We start from the raw sequence: 23730 nt of genomic DNA on the forward strand, positions 1-23730 counted from the left end.
CCCATTCCCGACCCAATTTTGAACCCGATTTGCGTCGGCGCGGACATGAGACGGACGCGCGCGCGCCGCTACTCCTCTCCCCGGGCCCGCCGGTCGGTGACAGGCATCACCATTTCCCCCCATTTTCCTAAAAACACTCACGCGCGCGCTCCCACCCCCAACCAGCCATGGACGACACCATCGATCTCGACCTCGACGCCGCCGCCGGCCTCCCTTCCCTCGTCTCGTCCGACGCCGTCGCCCTCTTCGGGAAAGGCAAGCCTTGTGCCCCGCGCAAGACCGCCACCGCGACCAAGCCGAAGAAGGCGCTGACGCCAGAACAGCGGGCAAGGAAGTCGTGATAAAGACCGAATCTCGAGGCGAGATCCAATCCGTTGTTGCGGCCCGACCTTTCACGACACTCCACCTTCAGTAGCAGTAGCCTCTCACCCGCGCACGCGATATGCACGAAATAGAGGGTTTGAACCTTACGGCCCAGCACGAGAAAATCAATCTCGACGATGATACTCACGCGCAAAAATAATTTCTACAAAGAAATCACAACACAGAGGTTTTCTAAAGATCCCTCTAAAACTTGATACGGGTGTCTACCCTTGAAAACACATCGTGTCTATTTTATCAAATAACCTGCTTTACAATGAACGCATCATGGCTTTATATATTAGCCAATCCATCTAACTTGAGCAACAAACCGAACTATTCATCAATTGATATCTCTCACGGCTAAACATAAAAGGAAACTAATTCTGTTGTAGGTTCGTGCGTCTTCTCTGATTGCATGGCAGGTGGACCCCATCCAATTTCCTTTAAGGAAAGAAGACTCCATGCACTGCATCTTCTACATGTTCCTCCCTGATACGTCTCTTTGCCTGGCAAGAATAAATATAAAAATCCAAATTGCATTGATTTCCTTTTAAACCAGCGTACAACGCCTCTATATCTCCAATTAGAATATTCCCTTGTAAACTCATCCATACTTACAACCTTGTGGCCTGAGTATGCACGGCTCAAGGACCGATGAGATCCATGCAAGTAGTACTCACGTTGTAGTTTTCCATTACCATATAACTCAGTTCGTTTCTTATCTCCCGGGACCAAATCAAGAAATACACCGTAATTGCATGCGCTCAGAACAAAACAAGAATGATTGTTCAATGATTTGACCACCGAGCCATCTTTACTCAACTGAAAATAATTAGGGGCGTAGATATTTCGCTGTATTGATCCCTCGACATCACTAGCATCAACGTCCGTATCAAGTCGGCCAAGAGGAAGGGCCGGAGGCACGTCGTGGACGCGAGGGATGAGGCCGCCGCGCCGGCCGCCGCCGTCGCCGCCGCGCAACAGGAGTTCACCAACGCCCGCGTCGCGGCGGCAATGAGGAAGGTGCTCTACATGCTAGGGGTAAACCCTAGCCAGCACAGCCTTGTCCAAGCCGCCGTACTCAAGGCACGTGGGGGGGAGAAAGCCATGGAGGATGTTGTGGAGGGCGACCCGGCACGGCCGCGGGGGAATACTAACTCCAAGAAGGAGGACAAGCGAGATGCGACCACCAATGCCTTGATCGCAAGCGTGGACGACATGATGAATAAGAAGGACTCAAGGGAGGAGGAGCGCCGGCGTTTCAAGACGGAGCAAATTAATGCTTTCATGGAGATCCAAAGGAGGAGGCTTGATCTTGACGCCGAGAAGCAAGCCAAAATGTTCGAGCTCGAGGCGGAGAAGCAAGCCAAGATGCTAGAGATCGAGGCCGCCAACGCCAAGATCAAGGCGAAAGAAGTGGCTCTCGCGAGCATGATGACCGGGGTGGAGATCATGAAGGTGGATATCAACACCGTGTCGCCAAGGAAGAGGCCGTGGTTCGAGAAGATGCAGGCCGACATGCTCAAGTTCGATGACGAGTGATCTATGACGGCGATGGCCATCTTTTTTGTATGCCGACAGGTGTGCCGGCATGACCACGGAAGCCGCGATGGCGTGGTCGAACTCAAGTCCCACCCTTTTGTGTGCTGACATGTGTGCCGGCCGGCTGGCGAGTGCGCCAGCATGAACTGTGGTGATATTTTATGAAGCCGGCATTGTATGCCGACGCTGGCATGATGCCAGCATGAAACATGGCCGCTGGCATGATCGGCGGCAAGCTTTTTTTATTAAAAAGTTGAATGCGGACATGAAATTGGTCGACGCGTTGGACGCATTGCCGATCCAAATGCAAAACTGGCGTCTAACAGGGCGGATGCCGGGCGGACGGCCGACCCAAAACGGACAAATGTGCCGTCCATTTGGATCGGCCCGTTGGAGTTGCTCTTATGAGCCATCATGTCCTCTCTCGCGCGTCTCCAGGCGTGCAAATGCTTGTCACACGTGGCTCGAGCGAGTTTGACTCGCAAAAAATGGCTGATTCGGCCGTTCCTCTAGAGCATGGGTCAAGTCTTCTTTGAGGTTCGTGCGGGTCACAAATTGAATGCGACCCAGGATTCTAAGGTCCTGTTTGGTTCCAAATAAGTCACTAACTTATAAGTCGAAAAGTGAAAAAATTAACTTATTTTACCAAACATACTTAACTTATAAGTCACCCCAACTTATAAGTCATAAGTTGCTTCACCCCAACTTAAAACTTATAAATCACCCTCTTTTACATGGGTCTCATCATATTTACATAAAAAAATAAGACGAAAAGGTGTGGTCAGGTGACAACCAAACGATCATGACTTATAAGTCACTGGTTTTAAATCACCTGACTTATAAGTCAGATGACTTACTGGAACCAAACAGGCCCTAGAAACGGGCCAGCGTGGGAGCAAAACCTGGATACTGCGTGCAAGCACGGTCTGTCTGCTCGTGACTGGAGCATCTTGTTCTAGCTTCCACTCCTAGTCCATTCAAAAACAAATACTTACTAGGTTCTACTCCTAGCTGTGCACCCCCACCCCCAAGCTCCCGACCTGTCTCGATTGAACCAAAAGGATTCGTGTTTCACCCACAGGGATACATACTCCTATTTCCTCTTCCTTTTAAACCGAGGGAGCACAACATTTTCCTGGGAGATCTGCTTGCTTTGTAGTATTCAGGTCGTTCGAAAAAAACCTTTGTATTTCAAAATTTTCTTTTCAAAGTTTTGGCAATCGATTCAGCTGACACAACAGTGAGATTGGACAGCACGCGCCACAGTGCTCTGCACTCCCGTCGCTGACAGAGCACAGAGCGGTCAATCCAGCAAAGCAAGCAGGCGGCACAGCTCCTCACAACAAGGGCAGCACAAAGAAACAAGAGCCAAAAGCAAAGCACCAAACACCTCTCAAAAGCCTACATTTCCACCCCTCAAAACCAAGAGCAGACGAGAAATTGCCCTCGGAAAGCCGGAAACCCCCATGGAAAGCATCGACGCCGGGTCCATTTACCACTTTGCCCTCCACCACCACCTAAAGTCCTCAGCTTTGGCTCCATCCCCCTCCGACCCTCACTCCACTCCACTCCCCACTCCCCACTCCCCACTCACCGCCGCCGCTCCAGCTCCAATGGCCGCCGCCGCCGCCGCGCGCGGGCTCTCCCGGCTCCTCCCGCTCCTTGCCCTCCTCCTCCTGACGGTTCTTGCCGCGGCGGCGAGGGACGAGGGGGAGTTGCGGGCGCTGGCGGCGCTGAGGGCGGCGCTGGACCCGGCGGGCCGGGTGCTGGGCTCGTGGGCCCGGGCCGGGGACCCCTGCGGCGGCGGCTTCGTCGGCGTCGCCTGCGACCGCGAGGGCCGCGTCACGGCCGTCTCGCTGCAGGGCCGGGGCCTCTCCGGCACGCTCCCGCCGGCCGTCGCCGGGCTGCGCCGGCTCCGGGGGCTCTACCTGCACTACAACGGCCTCAAGGGCCCCATCCCCCGGGAGATTGGCGGCCTCTCCGAGCTCGCCGACCTCTACCTCGACGTCAACCACCTCTCCGGGCCCGTGCCCGCGGAGATTGCCGCCATGGCGAACCTCCAAGGTGAGCTTTTCTTTCAGGGCTTGTTCTCGGCTCAGTCAGAGGATGAATCTTACCTGCATCTCCTTGGTTCTTTTCTTGGCTAGATGGTGGATTTCTTTTCCTGTCCGTTATTTGCACTGTTTCTTCTAGTGTTTCTACTGCTTTTTTGTGTCAGATTAGTGGTTTGGACTGTTAGGCTTGCTTAGATTTGAACATTGGGGGAAAAGTTGTATGAACAAACCCTAAAAAAACCTTGAATCCCAAACGGAGAAGCATCCAATCGCTCACTTCTGCTGTAGCTACGGCCGTTTCTTTTCTTCCTTTGGTTGTTTGTGCCGAGATTTTGCAATACATCCAGGGCTTCATTTATTACAGTTCATTTCGAAATCTCCAGGCGGGTTTGGTCCATTTATTGACCCCACCCACCGTACCACTACAAACTTCAGATAATTTTTGGGAGAGAATAGCAGACGCCCTCATCAATTTGAAGATCCAGTGCTGCTCCTAGTACTGTACCCGTTTGTCGGCCTTAAATCTTCCTAGCAGCACAACGGTTTGCTTTTGAAATGGGCCACTGTGCTCCATTTTTGTTCTGCATTTGAAATGGACACCTCGTTTTGCTTCTGTGCCAACCTCTCCTTTTGTATGCTTCCATTCCTGGTCGTCTTCTGGGAGCAGTGCGGCAGCCACGTGACCGTCTCGTTTGATTTATTGGGGGTGCCTTGTTTGACTCTCCGTGGGTAAAGGGCAAATGGTGTCTCTTGGAGTTGAAAAATGGGGCTTCACTTTAGTTTGGATCCACTTGGCTCTCTAAAGATCCCCTTTGTGTCAAACTTCAGACCAGATCTTGAAAAATGTACTAATGGAAGAACAAGATTGTAAGTACTTATGGATGAACAAGAACAGGATTTTTTTTTTGTGAGGCCAAGATTTGTGTTCACTGTTGTATTATTGGAGTTGAAAATCTGCATTGTCAGTTTGACTCCTGCATAGGTAAAAGACAAATGGTGATTTCTGGGAGTTGAAAACTTGTGATTTTCACTTTGTTTGGAGCCACTTGGGTCTGTATAGATTCCCTTCGTGGCATCTTCTGGCCAGAATCACTACACTGGCTCTGTATTCAATTGGATTTTCTCTGATTTGATTTAGTTTTCTCATGTTTACTGTACAATATCCGTGTTCTTTCAGTGAATGTACGATTGAAAGGACAAGATTGTTTGTTTTGTGTTCTTTTGCGTCAAAGGGGTTGATTTGCATTGTGAAAGATTTAAATTCACTGATGTACTAATTTTAATTTACTCACCCATGGCTCTGCTCTTCGCTTGCAGTGTTGCAGCTGGGCTACAACCAGCTGACAGGCAGCATACCGCCCCAGCTAGGCAACCTGAACAAGCTTGCTGTTCTTGCGCTGCAGTCCAACCAGCTGACCGGAGCCATTCCGGCAACCCTCGGCGACCTGACTCAGCTGACTCGGGTCGATCTGAGCTTCAACAACCTATTTGGCTCGATCCCTTCAAAGATCGCAGATGTTCCGTCGCTTGAGGTCTTCGATGTTCGCAATAACACTCTATCAGGGAGTGTCCCTGCTGGTAACAAACAGACTCTTGCTCAACCTTTTTGGAGATAAAATTTTAACCTTCATCATTATATTAACTCCTGTGATTTGGTTTTGGATGCTAGGCTTGAAGAGACTGAATGGAGGGTTCCAATATGTGAACAACAAGGGGCTTTGTGGAGCAGAGTTCATTTCTCTTGATCTCTGTACATCTACAGAGGATGGGCTGAGGCCCAGCAAGCCTGAGCCTTTTGGCCCAGATGGCACTGTCAAGACAGGGCAAGTACCCCAGTCGGTGGATCCACACACGACGAAATCTGCAAAGGCCTCTGCAGGAGTTCTTATTGTTGGTGTTCTTGCTGTGGTCATCGGTGCCGCATTCTGTGGAATATTTGCATTCTCATATTATCGCCGGCAGAAGCAAAAGATTGGCAGCTCACTGGAGGTGTCTGATAGCAGGCTCAGCACTGACCATTTCCAGCAGAAGGAAGCTTGCCGAAGGAGTGCTTCTCCTCTGATCAGTGTGGAGTACTCAAATGGATGGGACACCATGTCAGGTGGAGGCTGCGGATCATCCGGTGAGGTTGGCGATAGCTTTAGGTTCAACCTTGAAGAGGTCGAGTGTGCGACTCAGTACTTCTCTGAGGTTAACTTGCTAGGCAAGAGCGGCTTTGCTGCGACGTTCAAGGGGATCCTGAGGGATGGGTCTGTTGTGGCGGTTAAGAGCCTCAATAAGACAAGTTGCAAGCAAGAGGAGTCTGATTTCCTGAGAGGTCTGAAGACGCTCACCATGCTGCGGCATGAGAACCTTGTTGGCCTGAGGGGCTTCTGCTGCTCCAGGGGGAGGGGGGAGTGCTTTCTTGTGTATGACTTCATGGTTAATGGGTGCTTGTCGCATTATCTCGATGTTAAGGAGGGTTCTGAAGCTAGTGTTCTTGATTGGCCTACAAGAGTTTCCATCATCAGAGGCATTGCAAAAGGTATATCTTTTGTAGCTCCTGTACTGTAATTGAAGATTGTTATGTGTGCAAGCCGCACATGTATTTTGGTCCTTACCAATCTGTTGTGCATTTGCAGGTATCGAGTACTTACACAGCAAGAAGAGCAACAAGCCATCACTAGTGCACCAGAACATATCGGCCGACAAAATCCTTCTCGACCACCATTTCGCCCCATGTCTGTCAGTCCCAGGACTGCACAAGCTCCTTGCCGACGATGTCGTCTTCTCAACCCTGAAGGCCAGTGCAGCTATGGGGTATCTTGCCCCCGAGTACGCCAACACGGGCCGCTTCACCGAGAAGAGCGACGTCTTCGCCTTTGGGATAGTTGTTCTCCAGGTCATCACGGGCAGGAGGGCCGTCTCACAAGTGAAGGTAGGCACAGCGTCCAGCGATCTCGAAGGCCTGATAGATCCATACCTTGGCGGCATCTTCTCGACGACTGAAGCTGCCAGGCTTGCAGAGGTCGCTGTGCATTGCACGTCCGAAGCAGCGAGCCAGAGGCCGACCATGGAGGCTGTGGTTCAGCAACTCAGCGGCTGATGCCGTGGATCGGAACCGAGCTGATGAAGATGTCTGTTGGGAGGCCTTTTGTAGTAGTAAGCTGGAGGACAGTGATGATCCAGTTGCCACCCAATGAGGTCTGAGGTCTTTTGTAGTAATAATCTGACCTGCTAATGTGGAACATGTCGCCATTAACTATTTAGTCACTTTCCTGGTGATCTCACCATTTCAAGTATCACAATCTCTTCACAACTTGAATGCTGAAAGATTGTGTATCAATGAGATGACTTGAACCCTTGGTTAGCTAGATCAGCATGCCAAAATGTTGAATGTGTGAGCCATTTGGTTCAGGGATTTTAGCATCTGTGGTGTAAACTTTGATGGCTTTGTGCTACTGCCATAGTGCCATTGCCTGCATTCAAGTGCTCTGCCATATGTTTAAAGCATGGCAAATTTGCGGGAGTTAAAAACAATTTTGTTCTGTATGTAACGCACAACTGAAGCAACAATTTTGTTCAAAACAGGGCAACAATTGAAACAACTGAAGCAACAGCAACAGGTTAACAGAGCGATCAAGCAGATTTTATTTTTTTCAAAAAGGGGGTGATCCATTGCTCCGTATTCCCCATTCCCGGTGCCTTCTATGCCTGAACCAATAAAATTTAAAATTCTAATGTGTGAAGCTGTGCCAAAAAATGTACAGGCAAAGCCTGGACAAGTCTAAGGAAAAGTCTAAGGAAGATTCCTGGTGCCTTCCATGCCTATGCCAATAATGCTCCAATCTCTAATGTGTAGGGATAGAACAAAATCATGCGTAAAATGGGTCTGCAAACTAAAGGGAGAGAAAGCAAAATGGCACATGTATGATTCATTTTGCTCAGCGGGGCTTTGCTCTTATAAAAGACAAGACCTAGGAAGTAGGCAGTGATATGAACTAGTTGGTTCATCGATAGATAACTGCTAAGAACCTGTTGGTTATGACATGGTCCTTGGGTAGGAATATCATACGGGAGCTTTATCAATCCTTTATGCAAATGATATTTCATTTGAAATTAAATAATGTATTTAGCCAACAGACAATTTACATTGCACATACATATAAGAAAGCCCAACGATAATGTTCCATCCCCGGAGTCTAGAGAAGTGGATATGAAGTTTCCTACTAAATTTCTTGGCCTTGCATACAAAAGTGAAGCAATATGGAGCTTTGTTTATCTCGGTAAAGTGTATCGTGTTCTCTAGAGGAGATAAAATGATTCTTTGCTTTTATTGTTTCCCGTGAACATGTTATTTAGAGCAAATACATTAAAGCACTTTTGGTGTCACTTGCACATTCGGCCCTCCATCTAGTTATATTAGGTGTGTATGTTTTGCGTTTTTGTCCGCTGCTAGGGCAGAGTAGTGCAATTTTTTCAAAGAAAGCTGTTAATAATCTTGAGTCTAGAAGTAATTAAACATGGTAGGAAGAGTGTTTTTTTAGGTATGAAAGAGGTTTTCAACGGTATACTTTTTGTGACATGTAGTTTATATTTATTAATTAAATTTATGGCCAAATTTAACCTAAAATACAAGGAGCCCAATAAACCCGAAAGGAGAAAGTAATAGCTAAAATGAACTATGAGATATCTGGTGTGGTAAATTATAGTTGTGAACCAAAATACGAGGGGCTCAATAAACCCGAACAGAGAAAGTAATAGCTAATATGAACAGTAAAATACCTGATATAGCATAGTTATGGTGGACTTGTGTCCTCGGGCTCCGCCGTTGCGATGACGTCTGCTCCAGCATCGGTGCGGAGCTTGGGAGGTAGTTCGGGAGCGGATGCAGATTGTGGTCTGCATCGACGACATCTGGAGGACGGAACATGTGCTGGGTTCGTGGTTGATGGATGGCAGGTATGGTTTCCTACTTCGGCGTCTTAGTCATGATGGGGTGTCAGATCTGGAGCTTCTTTATTCAGCATCGCCATCGCCGCCGCCAAAGCCAAGACGTCCGACGATCCAAAAACCTAAGCTATTAGGGCTCTAAACCTAAAGCAAAAACGATCTGCATGGCGGGATCCGGCGACTCCCCTCACGACCGACGACCAAGAGGTCGCCGGCGGAGGAGAGCCGCCGAAAAACGGCACCGGAAAGTTGGCTCTCTTGGCGGCGGCTAGGGTTTTGGTCGCTAGTCAAACCCGTTCGTTCGTCGTTCAAGCCAACACACACGGCTTTTGACTTACCATCCTGATATAGTATAGTTGTAAACCATATTCTACTTAGGGCATCTCCAATAGAAGATATATAATTGAAGATGTAAAAGTAGGTGTTGTATAATTTACATCATCAAAAAGTGATTTTTACATCTCAAAAAAGTATCAACTTCAACAGATGATGCATTTTTGGTGATGTAAAGCTCCTACTCCAACAGATGATGTATTTGAAGATGTAAAACTAGTTCAACTACTACATAATTTCAAACATAGCAAGTTCATTTGAAGCAAACATAGTTCTAATTAAAACATAATTAAACATACTCCTAGTTCAAACTACTACATCCATCAAACTACTACTACTACTACTACTACTACTACTACTACTACTACTACTAATACTACTACTAATACTACTCCAACAACTGCTACTAGTTCAAACAACTACTTCAACTACATCCAACATAAGACTATCCATCGTGCTCTTGAACTGTTCCCAGAACTCCTCCATGCCGGAGTTGTCGCACTCCTTGTCGTCCTCCTCCGAGTCACCCCAGTCCGTCGAGTCAGACTCGACGGGGATTACGATCCAGGGCCGGTCTCGTCCTCCTTCTTCACACCCCTTTTTCTTTTGCAAGGCCTCACGCTTCCAGAAGAACTCGCGCTCGGCCTGGAGATACTCCGGATGCTCCCGCAAACCTCGCCATCACCGCGCCGGGAGCAACACGAATCGCCAGCTTCTTCTTCGTCCTCTCCTCCACCCAGGAATTCTTCGGCGCGAGGAACTCCGCATCCGCCTGGGTCTCGATCTCCAAAAAGTTGAACTCCATCCTCGGCCGACTGACATGTCACCCTGCCATGTCGCACGCACGCGCCGCCTCCTCGGAGGTGTCGTACGTGCCGAGCTCGAAGCGGTGGACTTCGTCAGAGAACTCGACTCTGTAGTTCCCGGATGGCGTCGACTGCACCCTGAAGAATGTTAGGCAATAAGCCACGGCTCAGGACGGGTCAGGCGCGGTGCTCGTACGTGCGCGCGATGGCCGCGTCGGGTCCGATCGTGGAGAGCTCAGGCGTGTGTGTGTGTGCGCGTGTCCGAGGGGGTGTGTGTGTGCGTGTGTGGCATGAAGGCGTGTGCGTGTGTTAGTTGGCGCAATAGGCGCGGGTGTGGACCGCGTCGGGCGCTAGACCTCGTCGCGCGGATCACGTGCGTGCGCGACGGGAGTGCGGGCCAGGAGCGCGGGGACGTGGGGAAGTGCGCGAGGGGGGTGCGTCGGGGCACGGTGTGGCACGCCAGTGGACGCGGATATACCCCCCCCCCCCCCCCCCCGTGTGTGTGTTGTAGCTGAGGTAGTCGAGTTCGAGCCCGCCGGAAATACACAGGAGCCGTTTGTGCGGCAAGGTGTTCGAGCGCCTGGAAATCCTCTGTGTCCCTCCTCTCCCGAAATCTTCTTGTCTCCGGTGATCGTCGTGGTCCGGCGAGTAGGCTAGGCAACAACATTTGGTATCAGAGCCTCGCGGCTCGGGGCTGTGGCGCGGCGAGTCCGTGGTGAGCACGGAGGCGGCCGCGGCTGTGGCTCGTTGTTACGCCATTCGTGCGGTGGATGCAGAGCCGCGGCGACGACACACGGCGGCGTGGCGGCATGGAGGTGCGGAGCTGCGGTTGAGGCCGCAGCGGCAAGCCGGGCGTGACCGGTGCGTGTTATGGGTGCGCACAGGACGCGTCGGGCGCGTCGGGATCGCGGGCGCGCGTATGAGCGTGCGGTTGGCGTCGGGAGGAGGCGTATGTTGCCGTTGTGCTCAAGTCCGTGCTCGAGTTTGGCTACATACTTTCGGCGTTTGTCGCTGGAGGCTGCTCGGCGTGTGTCGCCGGAGCCGGAGAAGACGACGTGGGTTGCCAGAGATGAAGAAGGGTGTTCTCCGTGGCGGTCGACGACAAGTTGAAGTCCTGTCTGGATGGGCGGCGAGATTGTGGCTTAGAGGGGAGAATGTTAGGCAATAAACCACGGCTCAGGACGGGTCAGGCGCGGTGCGCGTACATGCGCGCGGTGTCCGCGTCGGGTCCGACCGTGGCGGGCTCGGGCGCGCGTGTGTGTGCGTGTCCGAGGGGGTGTGTGCGTGCGTGTGTTAGTTGGCGCAATAGGCGCGGGTGTGGACCGCGTCGGGCGCTGGACCTGGTCGGGCGGACCGCGTGCGTGCGCGCCAGGAGCGCGGGCCGGGAGCGCGGGGACATGGGGAAGTGCGTGAGGGGGGTGCGTCGGAGGCACGGCGTGGCACGCCAGTGGACGCGGATATAAACCCCCTCCCACCCGTGTGTTGTAGCTGAGGTAGTTGAGTTCGAGCTCACCGGAAATACACAGGAGCCGTTTGTGCGGCAAGGTGTTCGAGCGCCTTGAAATCCTCTATGTCCCTCCTCTCCCGAAATCTTCTTGTCTCCGGTGATAGCCATGGTCCGATGAGTAGGCTAGGCAACAACAAAGAAGCCCGTCTTGCTCTTTGGCAGCCTCTTTGGCGGCATGGCAATAACGGTGCGGCGGCGGCGAGGCGGAGTAGGCTTGAATTGGGTGGCGGGTCGGCAGAGTAACGCTTGGATCGGGTTGTACTGTAGAAATAGGTTTTCTTCTAAATGACCAAAACATAAAACTAGCTGCAAACAACAGAAGTACTCCCAGTAAACTGCTGACCTGGGCTGTACTGTAGCACATGGGTCAACTTCAAAATTTGAATCTCTTAAGGAAAATAAGAAAGGACATGAACAGTTACAATTGTCAGCAGCTTGTGGGCAGGATGCAGACGCAGGCGTGAGCACGCTGCTGCCCTTTTGCTGCCCACTGAGCAAACGTTGGGGCTGAATGTTGCCAATAGTACTGTCCTCCTTTCAGAACTTTGGTCGTGTAAATGCTGTCACAGAAATTTGGCACTATTGTTTCGTCGCTGTTAAAAATAGGAGCTCAAGCAATGACATTACTGACATGGACTGGAAAGGGTTGAATGGTCATGTTTCACTCTTGCTGCCAAGTGCATGGTAAAAAGAGCCAGCGATGCATTCGTCTAGGAAAACCAAGAGAAAATAGATGGTCACTCAAGTGTGAGACAAGGCATCCTGCCTAGGCAATGGCAGAATCTGCCCGTTCATGGGGACAACACAAGGATTTGTTTAAGCAAACCAAGAAAGAAAGTAAGCAAGCAACCATGGAAAGAAGCTGTGCACCATAGCATAATAATTATCTAATCACAACGCCATTGGGACGAGACAAATCGATCCTTACGCACGGTTTGCTGCAAGGATGCAATGATGCAGCAGCCGTGGTGATTGACCCTCGTCGCTTGGCCCCAAAGTTTCACCCGTCTGCATGGAGTACGAGCATCCAAAGTTTCACACATAACCATGAATGTATTGCACAACTGAAGCAAGAGCCAAGAGGACTCTGGTTAACAGAGCGATCAAGCGGAGGATGGACAGGCATGACGACACGGGCGGAGCTACGTGCGGGCAAAACCGTGCCCTGGCCAAAAGCGAAAAACGAAAGTACAGTATGTAATTACGTATGCCCAGTCCCTGAATACGCAGCAGAGGTCTGCCGTTGGACTGCCTGCATGTGAGACTTCGGGTCAGATTTGGATGCCCAGCACACCTCACACCCAGCACTGCATCCTGTACATCCAAACCCAGCACTGCATCGTGTACATCCAATTCTCGATTCAGCCAAGGCACGATGCTCCAGATTCAGCCACGCCAGGAGCAGCTGCACCGTCACACATGCACTGTGCACAAACTACTCTGTTCTTTCTTCTAGTTGCACTTCATGGCATCATCTCAAATTCTCAATTCCAATTTTCGTATAGGCTGCTTCATAAAAAAATCATGTAGGCTTGTCTGAAATTCTCAGTACCGATTTGGATTGTTTGCAAAGTTCTACAAATTGTAATTTATGCACAATAACTCACCATGGGTAACGCTAGTCAGCGCAGAATTGGTTTGATTACAAAAGAAAATGTAATGGTTCAGCATTGCAATGGTTTTCAGAATAACTGGGCACTAACTAATGCCTTGTAGAATTGTAGTGTAGTTCAAAAATTAAAAAAAAAATGTTCTGCTTCAGAATGGCCCGCCCAACTATTTCTTTGTAGCTCCGCCACTGCATGACGAGATCACTCCGTATTCGTGTTGTACTTGAGTTAATCTAATTGCCGATTCCCGGTGCCTTATATGCCTGAATCAATAAAATTTGAATCTCTAATGTGTAAAGCTATGACAAACAATGTAGAAGTTAACCCTTTTTTTTTGGAAAAGGAGGCTTGCCCCCGGCCTCTGAACGATGCATGCAGCCATATTATTAAAAGTCTCAAAGTATCACAAAGTCTTAAAAGTATTATAGCTCGCAAATGAAGCAAAGAAACATATAAAAAAGCTCAATACCACAACCGGTATGAATACAAGGACAAACTCCCTAGACTCCTATCCTGTTATGCGACCACCGTCCAAACCGGTTGAATATAGCCTGTGCTACCATCTCCTACTGGTTGCACCCAATAACCAAAGGCTCTCTGGAGTCTGTAGGAGTGAGTAAGGACCGCATACGGATCCATGCCGTAGCTCTGAAGATGACCTGCAAGAAGGTTAAAATATGTGTCTGTTAAAAATCATATCATTCCTGCAGTTTCATATAGCCCATATAAGCGCACATATTCCTATCCGAATACAAGACGCAGTAGTACGTTCAACCCCACCTAACCACATCCCAAATAACGATTCAATGCTAGCTGGAGGAAAAATGTTAAAGGCTATATAAATCGTTCGCAAAAGTAATTTCGCGAGACGGCAATCTATGAAGAGATGTTGTATTGTTTCATTATGATCACAAAAACAACATCGTGTACTGCCTACCTATCGCCACTTTAGCAAATTATCTTTGGTGAGGATCACTTGCTTGTGGATAAACCACAGATTTTAATACGCAAGGGAACCTTAGCCCTCCAAATATCTACAAGCTAAACCTAGATAACTCTAAGGAATATTCCTGGTGCCTTCCATGCCTATATCAATAATGTTCCAATCTCTAATGTTTAGGGATACAACAAAAGCATGCTTCTTTATCAAAAAAAAAAACAAAATAATGCTTAAAATGAGTCTGCAAACTAAAGGAATAGAAGCGAAATGGAACATGTATCATTCATCTTTTGCTGAGCGGGGCTTTGCTCTTATAAAAGACGGCCTAGGAAGTAGGAAGCGATATGAAGTCGTTGGTCCATCGGTTCATAACTACTAAGAATCTATTGGTTATGACTTAGTCCTTGGGTAGGAATAGCGTACGAGAGCTTTATCAATCCTTTATGCAAATGATATTTCATTTGAAATTAAATAATGTATTTAGCCAACAGATAAATTACATTGCACGTATATATGAGAAAGCCCGATGGTAATGTTCCATAGTCGGAGTCAGAGAGAAAAATGAGATAAGTAGAAACTACAAGCAGGCCAGACGAAGTGAAATTTGACATCACACATTGTCATATGTTGCTACAACCATGACAATTATTGTAGTTATTTGTGGTAGTCTAACGTGACTAGCAAACAATAAGTTTCTCCTAAATTTTGTCAAAATTGTGACAATTAATTCTTTGCCATTTTCTCTATGACTAATCACATTGTAGTAAGGAAATATGGGAAAGTTTGACAAGCCCAAGGACAGTAGAGAAATGTTTTTCTGTTGAAAATGCTTTGATCCAATTCACCAACCTTACTTTGCCACACATGATGTAGGTAGTGGATACAAAGTTTCCGACTGAATTTCTTGTCCTTCCATACAACCGTGAAGCAATATCCAGCTTTGTTCATCTCGGTAAACTGTATCATGTTCTCGGGAGGAGGTAAAACTGATTCTGTGCTTTGATGGTTTCCTGTGAAAAGGTAATCTAGAGCGAATATATTGGAGCACTTTGGCGTCACGTGTGCTCTCGGCCTTCCATCTAGATATATTAAGTGTATCTGTTTTGTGTTTTCCTCCGTTGCTATGCTAGAATCTAATATAGTTTTATCAAAGAAAAGCCTTAATAATCACGAGTCTAGAGAAGTACTCAAACTTTGAGAATCTATTTGACTAACAAAATATGAGATATATACAACAAAAAGTATACTATTAAATTTGTACTTATAAGAGGTTGTCAACAGTATACTTTTGTGACGTATGATTTATATTATATTAGTTAAATTTATGGTCAAAATTTAACCCAGAATACATGGGGCCCAATAAACCCGGATGAAGACTGTAATGGATAATATGAACAGTGAGATATCTGATCTAGTAAATTATAGTTGTAAACCATATTCTACTTAGAGTTGAAACTAGTAAGAATAGTTTTGATTTCTAACTGAGCAAATAAAATATAACTAGTTGCAAACAACAGAAGTACTCCCATTGAACTGCGGACCTGGGATGTACTTAGCACATGGATCAACTTTAAATTTGAATCTCTGAAGCAAAATAAGAAAGGACATGAATAGTTACAATGGTCAACATCCTATGAGCGTGGAGGAGAATGCAGGCAAACGGCAAGCATAAGCACGCTGCTGCCCACTGCATTGGTTCTAAATGATGTCAATGGTGTCCTCGTTTCAGAACATGAATCATGCGAATGCTTTCATAGAAACTTGGCACTATTGTTTTAACACTGTTATAAATAGGAGCTGAAATAGTTAAGATTGTTGAGTCACTATTAAAAGTTATACTTGAGTCATGTTTCGGCACATTGCACGTCTGAAGCGGCCAGCCAGAGGCCGACAATGGATGTTTTGGTTCACCAATTCGGCGGCTGATGCTTGAGCATCCGAGCTGAGCTGATGAAATGTCTTTTGGGAGGTCTTTTGTAGTAGTAAGCTGGAGGATGGTAATTATCCAGTTGCCACCCAATGAGGTCTTTTGTAATGTGGAACATGTTTCCATTAATTATTTAGTCACTTTCCTAGTGATCTCATCATTTCATGGTTAAGTATCACAATCTCCACAAATGGAGCTGAAAGGTTGTGTATGTATGAGATGATGTGAACCCTTGGTTCTCCAGATCAGTATGCTAATGTTCAATATGTGAACCTTTTGCTTTGTGCATTTGTGAACTTTCAAGGCTTCCATGTACCGGCTCAGCCTGGACAACTCTAAGGAAGATTCCTGGTGCCTTCCATGCCTATACCAATAATGTTCCAATCTCTAATGTGTTGGGATACAACAAAATCATGTGTAAAATGGGTCTGCAAACTCTAAGCGAGGCTTTGCTCTTATATCATTCATCTTTTGCTGAGCGGGGCTTTGCTCTAATAAAAGACAAGACCTAGCAAGTAGGCAGTGATATGAAGTCATTGGTCCATCGGTAGATAACTTCTAAGAATCTATTGGTTATGACTTAGTCCTTGTCAGGAAGAGCGTACGAGAGCTTTATCAATCCTTTATGCAAATGATATGTTCTTTGAAATTAAATAATGTATTTAGCCAACAGATGATTTACATTGGAGTACATATAAGAAATCCGGCCGGTAATGTTCCATCATCAGAGTAGGAAAGAAAGGCGTATAAGTAGAAACTACTAGCGGGCCCAGACGCATTGGAATTTGACACCACACATTGTCAAATATTGCTACAACCATGAAAACTATTGTAGTTATTTGTGGTAGTCTATTGTGACTAAAAAACAATGCATTATTCCTAAATTTTGGCAAATTGTGACAATTAATTCTTCGCCATTTTTTCTATGACTTATCATATTCTAGTAAAGAAATGTGTGTGAAACTTTGTCAACCCCGAGGACAGTAGAGAAATGTTTTTCTGTTGAAAATGCTTTGATCCAATTGAGAAATCTTACTTTGCCACACATGTTGTAGGTAGTGGATAGGAAGTTTCCGACTGAGTTTCTTGCCCTTCCATACGATAGTGAAGCAATATGCGGCTTTGTTCATCATGGTGAAGTGTATCATGTCCTCTGGAGGAGGTGAAACTTATTCTTTGCTTTGATCGTTTCCCGTGAAAAGGTAATCTAGAGCAAATATATTGGAGCACTTTGGCGTCACCTGTGCACTTGCCTTCCATCTAGTTATATTAAGTTTGTTCGTTTTGTGTTTTCCACCATTGCTAGGCTAGAACCTAATCTAGTTTTATCGATGAAAAGCCTTAATAATCTCGAGTGTAGAGAAGTACTCAAACTTTGACCATCTATTTGGCTAATGAAATATGAGATATATACAACAAAAAGTATACTATTAAATTGGTACTCAGAAGAGGTTTTCAATGGTATACTTTTGTGACATATAATTTATATTATATTAGTTAAATTTGTGGTCAAAATTTAACCCAGTGGGGACTAATAAACCCGGATGAAGAAACTAATGGATAATATGAACAGTGAGATATCTGAGGTACTAAATTATAGTTGTAAACTATATTCTACTTAAGAGTTGAAACCAGTAAAAATAGTTTTTATTTCTAGCTGAGTAAATATTAAAAAAGCTACTAGTTGCAGACAACAGAAGTACTACCACTGAACTGCTGACCTGGGCTGTACTGCACATGGGCCAACTTTAAATTTTAAATCTCTGAAGCAAAATAAGAAAGGACATGAATAGTTACAATGGTCAGCATCTTGTGAGCACAGAGCAGAATGCAGGGGAACCGCATGCGCGAGTGAGCATGCAGACGCCTTTTTGCTGCCCACCGAGCAAACGGTTGGGGCTGAATTAATGTTGTCGATACTGTCCTGCTTTCAGAAATTTGGCACTAGTGTTTCGATGCTGTTAAAAAAAGGAGCTGAAACAAGGAAATTACTGTCATGGACTGGGAAGGGTAGAATGGTCATGTTCCACTCTTGCTGCCAAGTGCATAGTAAAAAGAGCCGGCGCTGCATTCGTCTTAGGAAAACCAAGAGAAAATCGATGGTCAGTCAAGTGTGAGACAGGGCATACAGCGTCCCCCAGGCTACGGCAGAATCTGCCCGTTCATTGGGACAATACAAGGATTTGTTTAAGCAAACCAAGAAGTGAAATTAAATAAAGTATTTAGCCAACATATAATGTACCCGAAGGAGACAAGGAGACACTACTAGCAGATCTGACGCAGCAAAATTATATGTTGACAATTATTGTAGTTGTTTGTGGCAGTATATCGTGACTATGTTCCCTATAATCTTTCAAAGTTGTGAAAATTATAACTCTTCATCATTTTTCTATGACTTATAGAATGCATGAGAAAGTTTTACAACCCGAGGGCAGTACATAAATATTTTTCTGCTGAAAATGCTTCTATCAGATTAAGCAACCTTACTACTTTGCATGATCCGGGGGAAACCCTAGATTAATTGTACGAAGCAAGTTTGAAGCATGATGATTTAGTTGTTATTAATTTCCAAAAATATATTCAATATTAGTTTGTTTCAAAAATCTTGTCAGCAAAAATGTAGTTGTGCAAATAGAATGTAAATCAAACTATTACTTCAATATACCATAGTTGGCTATTTATTTCAATAAAACTTAGTGAGTAGACAGAACACAATGATGTTACTGGTCCCACATAGCAACAAAAGAGGTGGTGGATGCATGCACGGGAGGTCCTGTGCATGGTAGAAACTCCTCTCTCCTTGCAATGCTTCTATTTTCGTTCTTGGTTTACTTAAACAAATCCTTGTGTTGTTGGTCTCCATGAACGGGTAGATTCTGCCACACTAGTTTAGATTTTAGCTTAGAAAGAGAGGAAGACACAGAACATACACACACTATAAAAATTATCTGAACCCAGCATGCACACGTGACCCAAAATTGCTCCAATAAATTCACCCTAAATTACTTTTTTTAAGGTAAACCATCGAAGCCATACAATAAATTTTACCTCCTGTGAAGAACACAATACACTACCGAGATGAACATAGTCAGAGCCGCATATTGCTTAACTATTGTCTGCAAGGCAAGAAATCCAGTACTACCCCGAATCCATATTAATATATGAAATCAGCGGCAATTAATCTGGATAATGCAAAGTAGTTTTTTTTAGAAAAGGAGGAGGACCCCTGGCCTCTGCATCTGGGCGATGCATGCGGGCACTTTATTAATTATTCTCACAAGACCTTTCAAAGTCATACAACAGTAAAATTGAAGACACCGTCTAAGAAACAACTATCGCTACACCTATCCAATTGATGAAGGGGCGCTAATAGCCTGGGCCAAATACCAAACAGACATCGCATCCAAACCTAAACATCTAAGACCTGAGGTCCCAACCAGGACGCCTGCCGGGTATGGGGCACCTACCAGTCCGGCACACTCCTCAACCAGGACGTTTGCCGGGTATGAAGCCGCCGCAGTCACCTGCCACCAATCCATCTTCAGAGTTGTACTGTTGCATCTACCGTGCCAGGTCTCTCTGCCATCGACGCCACCACGACGTCAGACAACGTCGTCCTCTTGCGCGAGTCCATCCTCGCACATCGAACTCCGAATCTACAATGCGCCACGTCGTCGAGATCCGTCGCCATCAATGTGTAGGATGAAGCACCACTTCACCAAAGATGCCGTCCGCTGGTCCCGCGAAGCCGAGTGCACCTCCAAGAATGCCGCCCCAAGGGGGTAACGGCACATGATTGCCGCCAACATCCGATCAGCTGATCTAGGGTTTCCCCCAGAGGAACGATGGGCGGGGCAACTCTACAGGCGACGCCACAGGCGGCCTCATCCGCCGGGGAACGGTGGGTTGGGGGCCGGTTCTGGGCACTGTTGGACTACGCCGGAGACACGAATGACGAGGACGGTGACTCGGATGGCGAGGAGCATCCGGTGAGTTCTCCAACACAGTCGGACGCGATCTGCGCAACGTTCAGGGTTGGATACTCCGAGAACGAGGTGGCGTTGCTCGTCGACTTGGCGATCCCCTATGACGATCCAGCTAGGCTAGGACTGAAGGAGGAGGATAACGTCGAGATAGTCCGGCGAGTCGTTCATCGTCGTACGGCGGCATCGGCGATCCGGCCTTGGCGCGGTCGTCTACCCAAGGTGAGTCTGCCCAAACCTACCTTGTTAGATTTTTTGAGGCGGGGGCTTGGAAGACGGTTCAGAGAAAGAAGTAGAAAAAGCCAGCGGCGACGGCGGTGCCGGCGGCCGGCCGGCCGAACGGCCGGACGGCTGAGATCCGCGAAGCGCGGATCCAGCGTTTGAATTATTTGCTGGGCTCTGTTGGGCCTGATGTGGATGCGCGACTGGGGGCCGGTTTGCTGACGGGTTTTTGGCCCATCAATTGCAAAAACAGAGTGGGCCGGGGTTAGCTGGGTATGAGGACCAGGCTAAACCGGACGCCACCTCTGTTGAGAGCACCGGCCTGTGCATGTTTTCGACCGATCGTCGATCGCAGTACTCGTCTTCGCCGCCCCCTAGGGTTCGTCGACGCTGTGCGGTGCCAGGCTTCCCTGCGTGCGGTCCCGGGCGCGCAGCTCGTATTCCTCCCCTTGCAGCTATGGCTGGGCGTGGTGGTGGTGCTCCGCTGGGTCCGAAACCTCCGGTGGCCGCCGGGACTATGCCGGCCAGGCGTGGTGGTGGTGCTCTGCCGGGTCCGAAGCCTCAGGTGGCCGCTAGGACCGTGCCGGCCGCTGCGGGTCGCGGCGGTGATTCGCTGGGGCCTAGGCCGCCGACGTCTGGGCCGGCCGTACCGGCGCCCGCACTAGCTGTTGCGGGGCGTGGCAACGCGCAGGGGCCTAGGCCGCCGCTGCCCGGGGCAGCCGTGGTGGCGCCTCGCAAGACGCAGGCGCATGGGCAGCAGCCGCGGGCTGCACCGCCGCCCCACTTTGTTGCTAGGCCGCCACAAAAACGATCTGGGCCGGTGCAAAGGCACATACCGCCGCCTCAACCTGAGCATGTGGGCGATGGAGGCGCGGGAGAAGTTCGTTTCCCAGGTAACCGTGGTGGTAATGGACCATTTCAGGGACAATGGGGTGACGATGGTTACAATGCCTATGGTGATGGCCAACATCGTGGTTCGTCGTCGGCGGGCGTGGCTATGCATGGCAGAGTGATGGAATAGCAGAAAGACCTTTTTACGCCCCTCCGGGAGGCTTTGTTGAGGGGTCATCTGGCCCGGATTACCGGCAGAGAGGTGGCTACCGAGGTCATCGTGGTGGTCGCGGTGGTAGGAACCGTTACCGCCAACCTCCATCGCCTGTCGTTGTGGAGTCGACGACATCCTCGGAGGTGGCTGCTTCCGGACAGACGCCGGAATTGTCCGGTTAGGTTATAGTCGCGGTGACGGCGCTGGCTAATGCTAAGGTGCCTGAGACTGAGCCCTTGGTGACGGGTGCTGTCGGTGCCGCCGACAAGACAGATGCTGATAGAGCTTCCAAGTGGGCTCGTAAATGGAGAAGATGCTGTGTTATCGTTGTGGTGAGAGGGGCCACTTTATAGCTGAATGTATGACTGAGTTATGTGATACCTGCCTCAAGCCAGCGCATGACACGGGGGAGCGCCCGATACTGCGTGATCAGATGCCGAGTATTACCATTTATGGAGTGTATTGTGCCGATTTGATGTTTTTTGAGTCTCCTAGTGCGAGGGAGATCCCAGAGGAGCCCGAGAGCACGACCACGGGGATTGTCAAAGTCACGAAAGGTGATGTGTCCGAGGCTCAAATTATGCAAAGGCTTAGTGAGTTAGCTCCAGGTAATTTTCAGTGGGAGCTTATTCGACTCGAGGCCAATATGTATAAGGTTGACTTCCCTGCAACATAGGACTTGGAGAGTCTTCTGAGTTTTGGGTCGTGCAGAGTACCTGGCACAGAGTGCATCCTCGAGTTTCCTAAGTGGAAGAAGGTAGAGCCATAGGGTAAGCCTCTCACCCAGGTCTGGTTGTGATTCTCGGGGGCTCCATCGAAGCCGCTTCAGGATGCTCGGGTCGCTGCTAGCTTGGGGATACTGGTCGAGAAAACCGAGAGGGTGGACATGGCCTTTACCCGAGCTAACGGGGTGGCCCGACTGCTGGTGAGTGTCCTGAACATCGAGTTTGTGCCTGACGTGGTTAAGTGGACACATAGGAGCCAGGTATACAACCTTGAGATTGAGTTTCAGGACACTGATCTTTTCGTTGAGGCTCTGGCAAGGACTGACGTGGATATGCAAGAAAAGGATGATGGATCGGATAATACGAAAGCGCGAGGGGAGGATGTTGGGCGTAAGTTGTCCAACGGCATGGGTTCCGCCTCACAGACGCCCAGGAACGGGGCTGTACCTTACTGACATGGACTGGAAAGGGTAGAATAGTCATGCTCCACTCTTGCTGCCAAGTGCATAGTAAAAAGAACCCGCGCATTCGTTTAGGAAAACCAAGAGAAAATTGGAGGTCACTCAAGTGTGAGACAGGGCAATGGCAGAATATGCCTGTTCATGGGGACAACACAAAGATTTGTTTAAGCAAAGCAAGTAAGAAAGTAAGCAAGTATGGTACCATGGAAAGAAGCACTGCACCATAGCATCTGTTAATCATCTAATCACAATGCCACTCGGACGAGACAAATCGATCCTTATGCACGGTTTGCTGCAAGGATGTAATGATGCAGCAGCCGTGGCGATTGACCCTCGTCGCTTGGCCCCAAAGTTTCACTCCTCTGCATGGAGTACGAGCATCCAACGTTGCATGGAGTATGAGCATCCAACGCCGAAAAGTAAATTCTGAAGGAACACACAAATAAATTCCAAAGTCTTGATAAAGTGCGTTTCACTGGGCTAAATATAAAATGTTTCCTTGCTTTGACTGTTCTGACAAAAAATAAAACAAAAAGTGAGGAAACGCATTGAAGCACTTTGATGTCATGTGCACGTATTAACCTCCCCATAAAACCATGGCTACTACTAGTACAGATCGCACTGTGCCTTGTGTTGCCTAGTAATGGCATCAAAGAGGAATAACTCCTCCAAAATTCCAGTCCACTTTTCTAACTTAATAAAGCAAGCATAATGCACTTAATATCAATGTAGTCAGTTTGGAACCGACACAAAACAACAAGCCGTAGTGACATTGCTTGCATTCAAGTGCTCTATTGTGTATGTTTCCACTATCATACAACAAATTTTACAAGTAGATATGAACATTCATATTCCAGGCCTGGCAAATCTGCAGGAGTTATTTTTTTTTCAAACAGAAGGAGCAATTGAAGCAGTTTCACTCTGGTTAATTGAGGGGGTATTTGTTTCCAGGGACTTTTTTGTGTAGGGACTAGAAAAAGTCTCTCTTAGAGACTTTTTTACCAAACGGGAGGGACTTTTTAGGGACTAAACTAGGCATTTGGGACTAAATGAAGAAGACTCTCAAGGAAGAGTCTTTTTTGGGACTTTTCCAACAATGTCCCTCCATGCATTCAATGGCCCGCCACCCCATGGTGTTGTTTAATTGTTATTTTTCTATATACTAGGGGCAACATGGTCATTTAATAACCTCTAGAAAGGGACTATGGACTTTTTAGGGACTAGAGGCTTTTTAGTTGGGACTAGAAAAAGTCCTAGGACTTATGAACCAAACAGGGCCT

At 47.8% G+C, this 23730-nt stretch overlaps 1 protein-coding gene across 1 annotated transcript; it reads left to right on the forward strand.

Moving 5' to 3' along the window:
• Positions 1–3356: 3356 nt before the first annotated feature.
• Positions 3357–7475, forward strand: LOC123149866 (somatic embryogenesis receptor kinase 1). Its single transcript, XM_044569635.1, has 4 exons — positions 3357–3969; positions 5277–5537; positions 5629–6483; positions 6581–7475. The coding sequence occupies exons 1-4, from the start codon at positions 3372–3374 to the stop codon at positions 7042–7044; spliced, it is 2178 nt and encodes a 725-aa protein (XP_044425570.1). The 5' UTR covers positions 3357–3371; the 3' UTR covers positions 7045–7475.
• Positions 7476–23730: the final 16255 nt, after the last annotated feature.

This window comes from Triticum aestivum, chromosome 7A, assembly GCF_018294505.1.
Source record: "Triticum aestivum cultivar Chinese Spring chromosome 7A, IWGSC CS RefSeq v2.1, whole genome shotgun sequence".
Lineage (NCBI taxonomy): Eukaryota > Viridiplantae > Streptophyta > Magnoliopsida > Poales > Poaceae > Triticum > Triticum aestivum.

Coding starts and splice junctions, on each gene's coding strand:
- LOC123149866 (XM_044569635.1), top strand. CDS start 3,372: ATGGAAAGCATCGACGCCGGGTCCATTTACCACTTTGCCCTCCACCAC. Junction 5,538..5,628: donor ATCAGGGAGTGTCCCTGCTG/GTAACAAACAGA, acceptor TTTGGATGCTAG/GCTTGAAGAGACTGAATGGA. Junction 6,484..6,580: donor CATCAGAGGCATTGCAAAAG/GTATATCTTTTG, acceptor GTGCATTTGCAG/GTATCGAGTACTTACACAGC.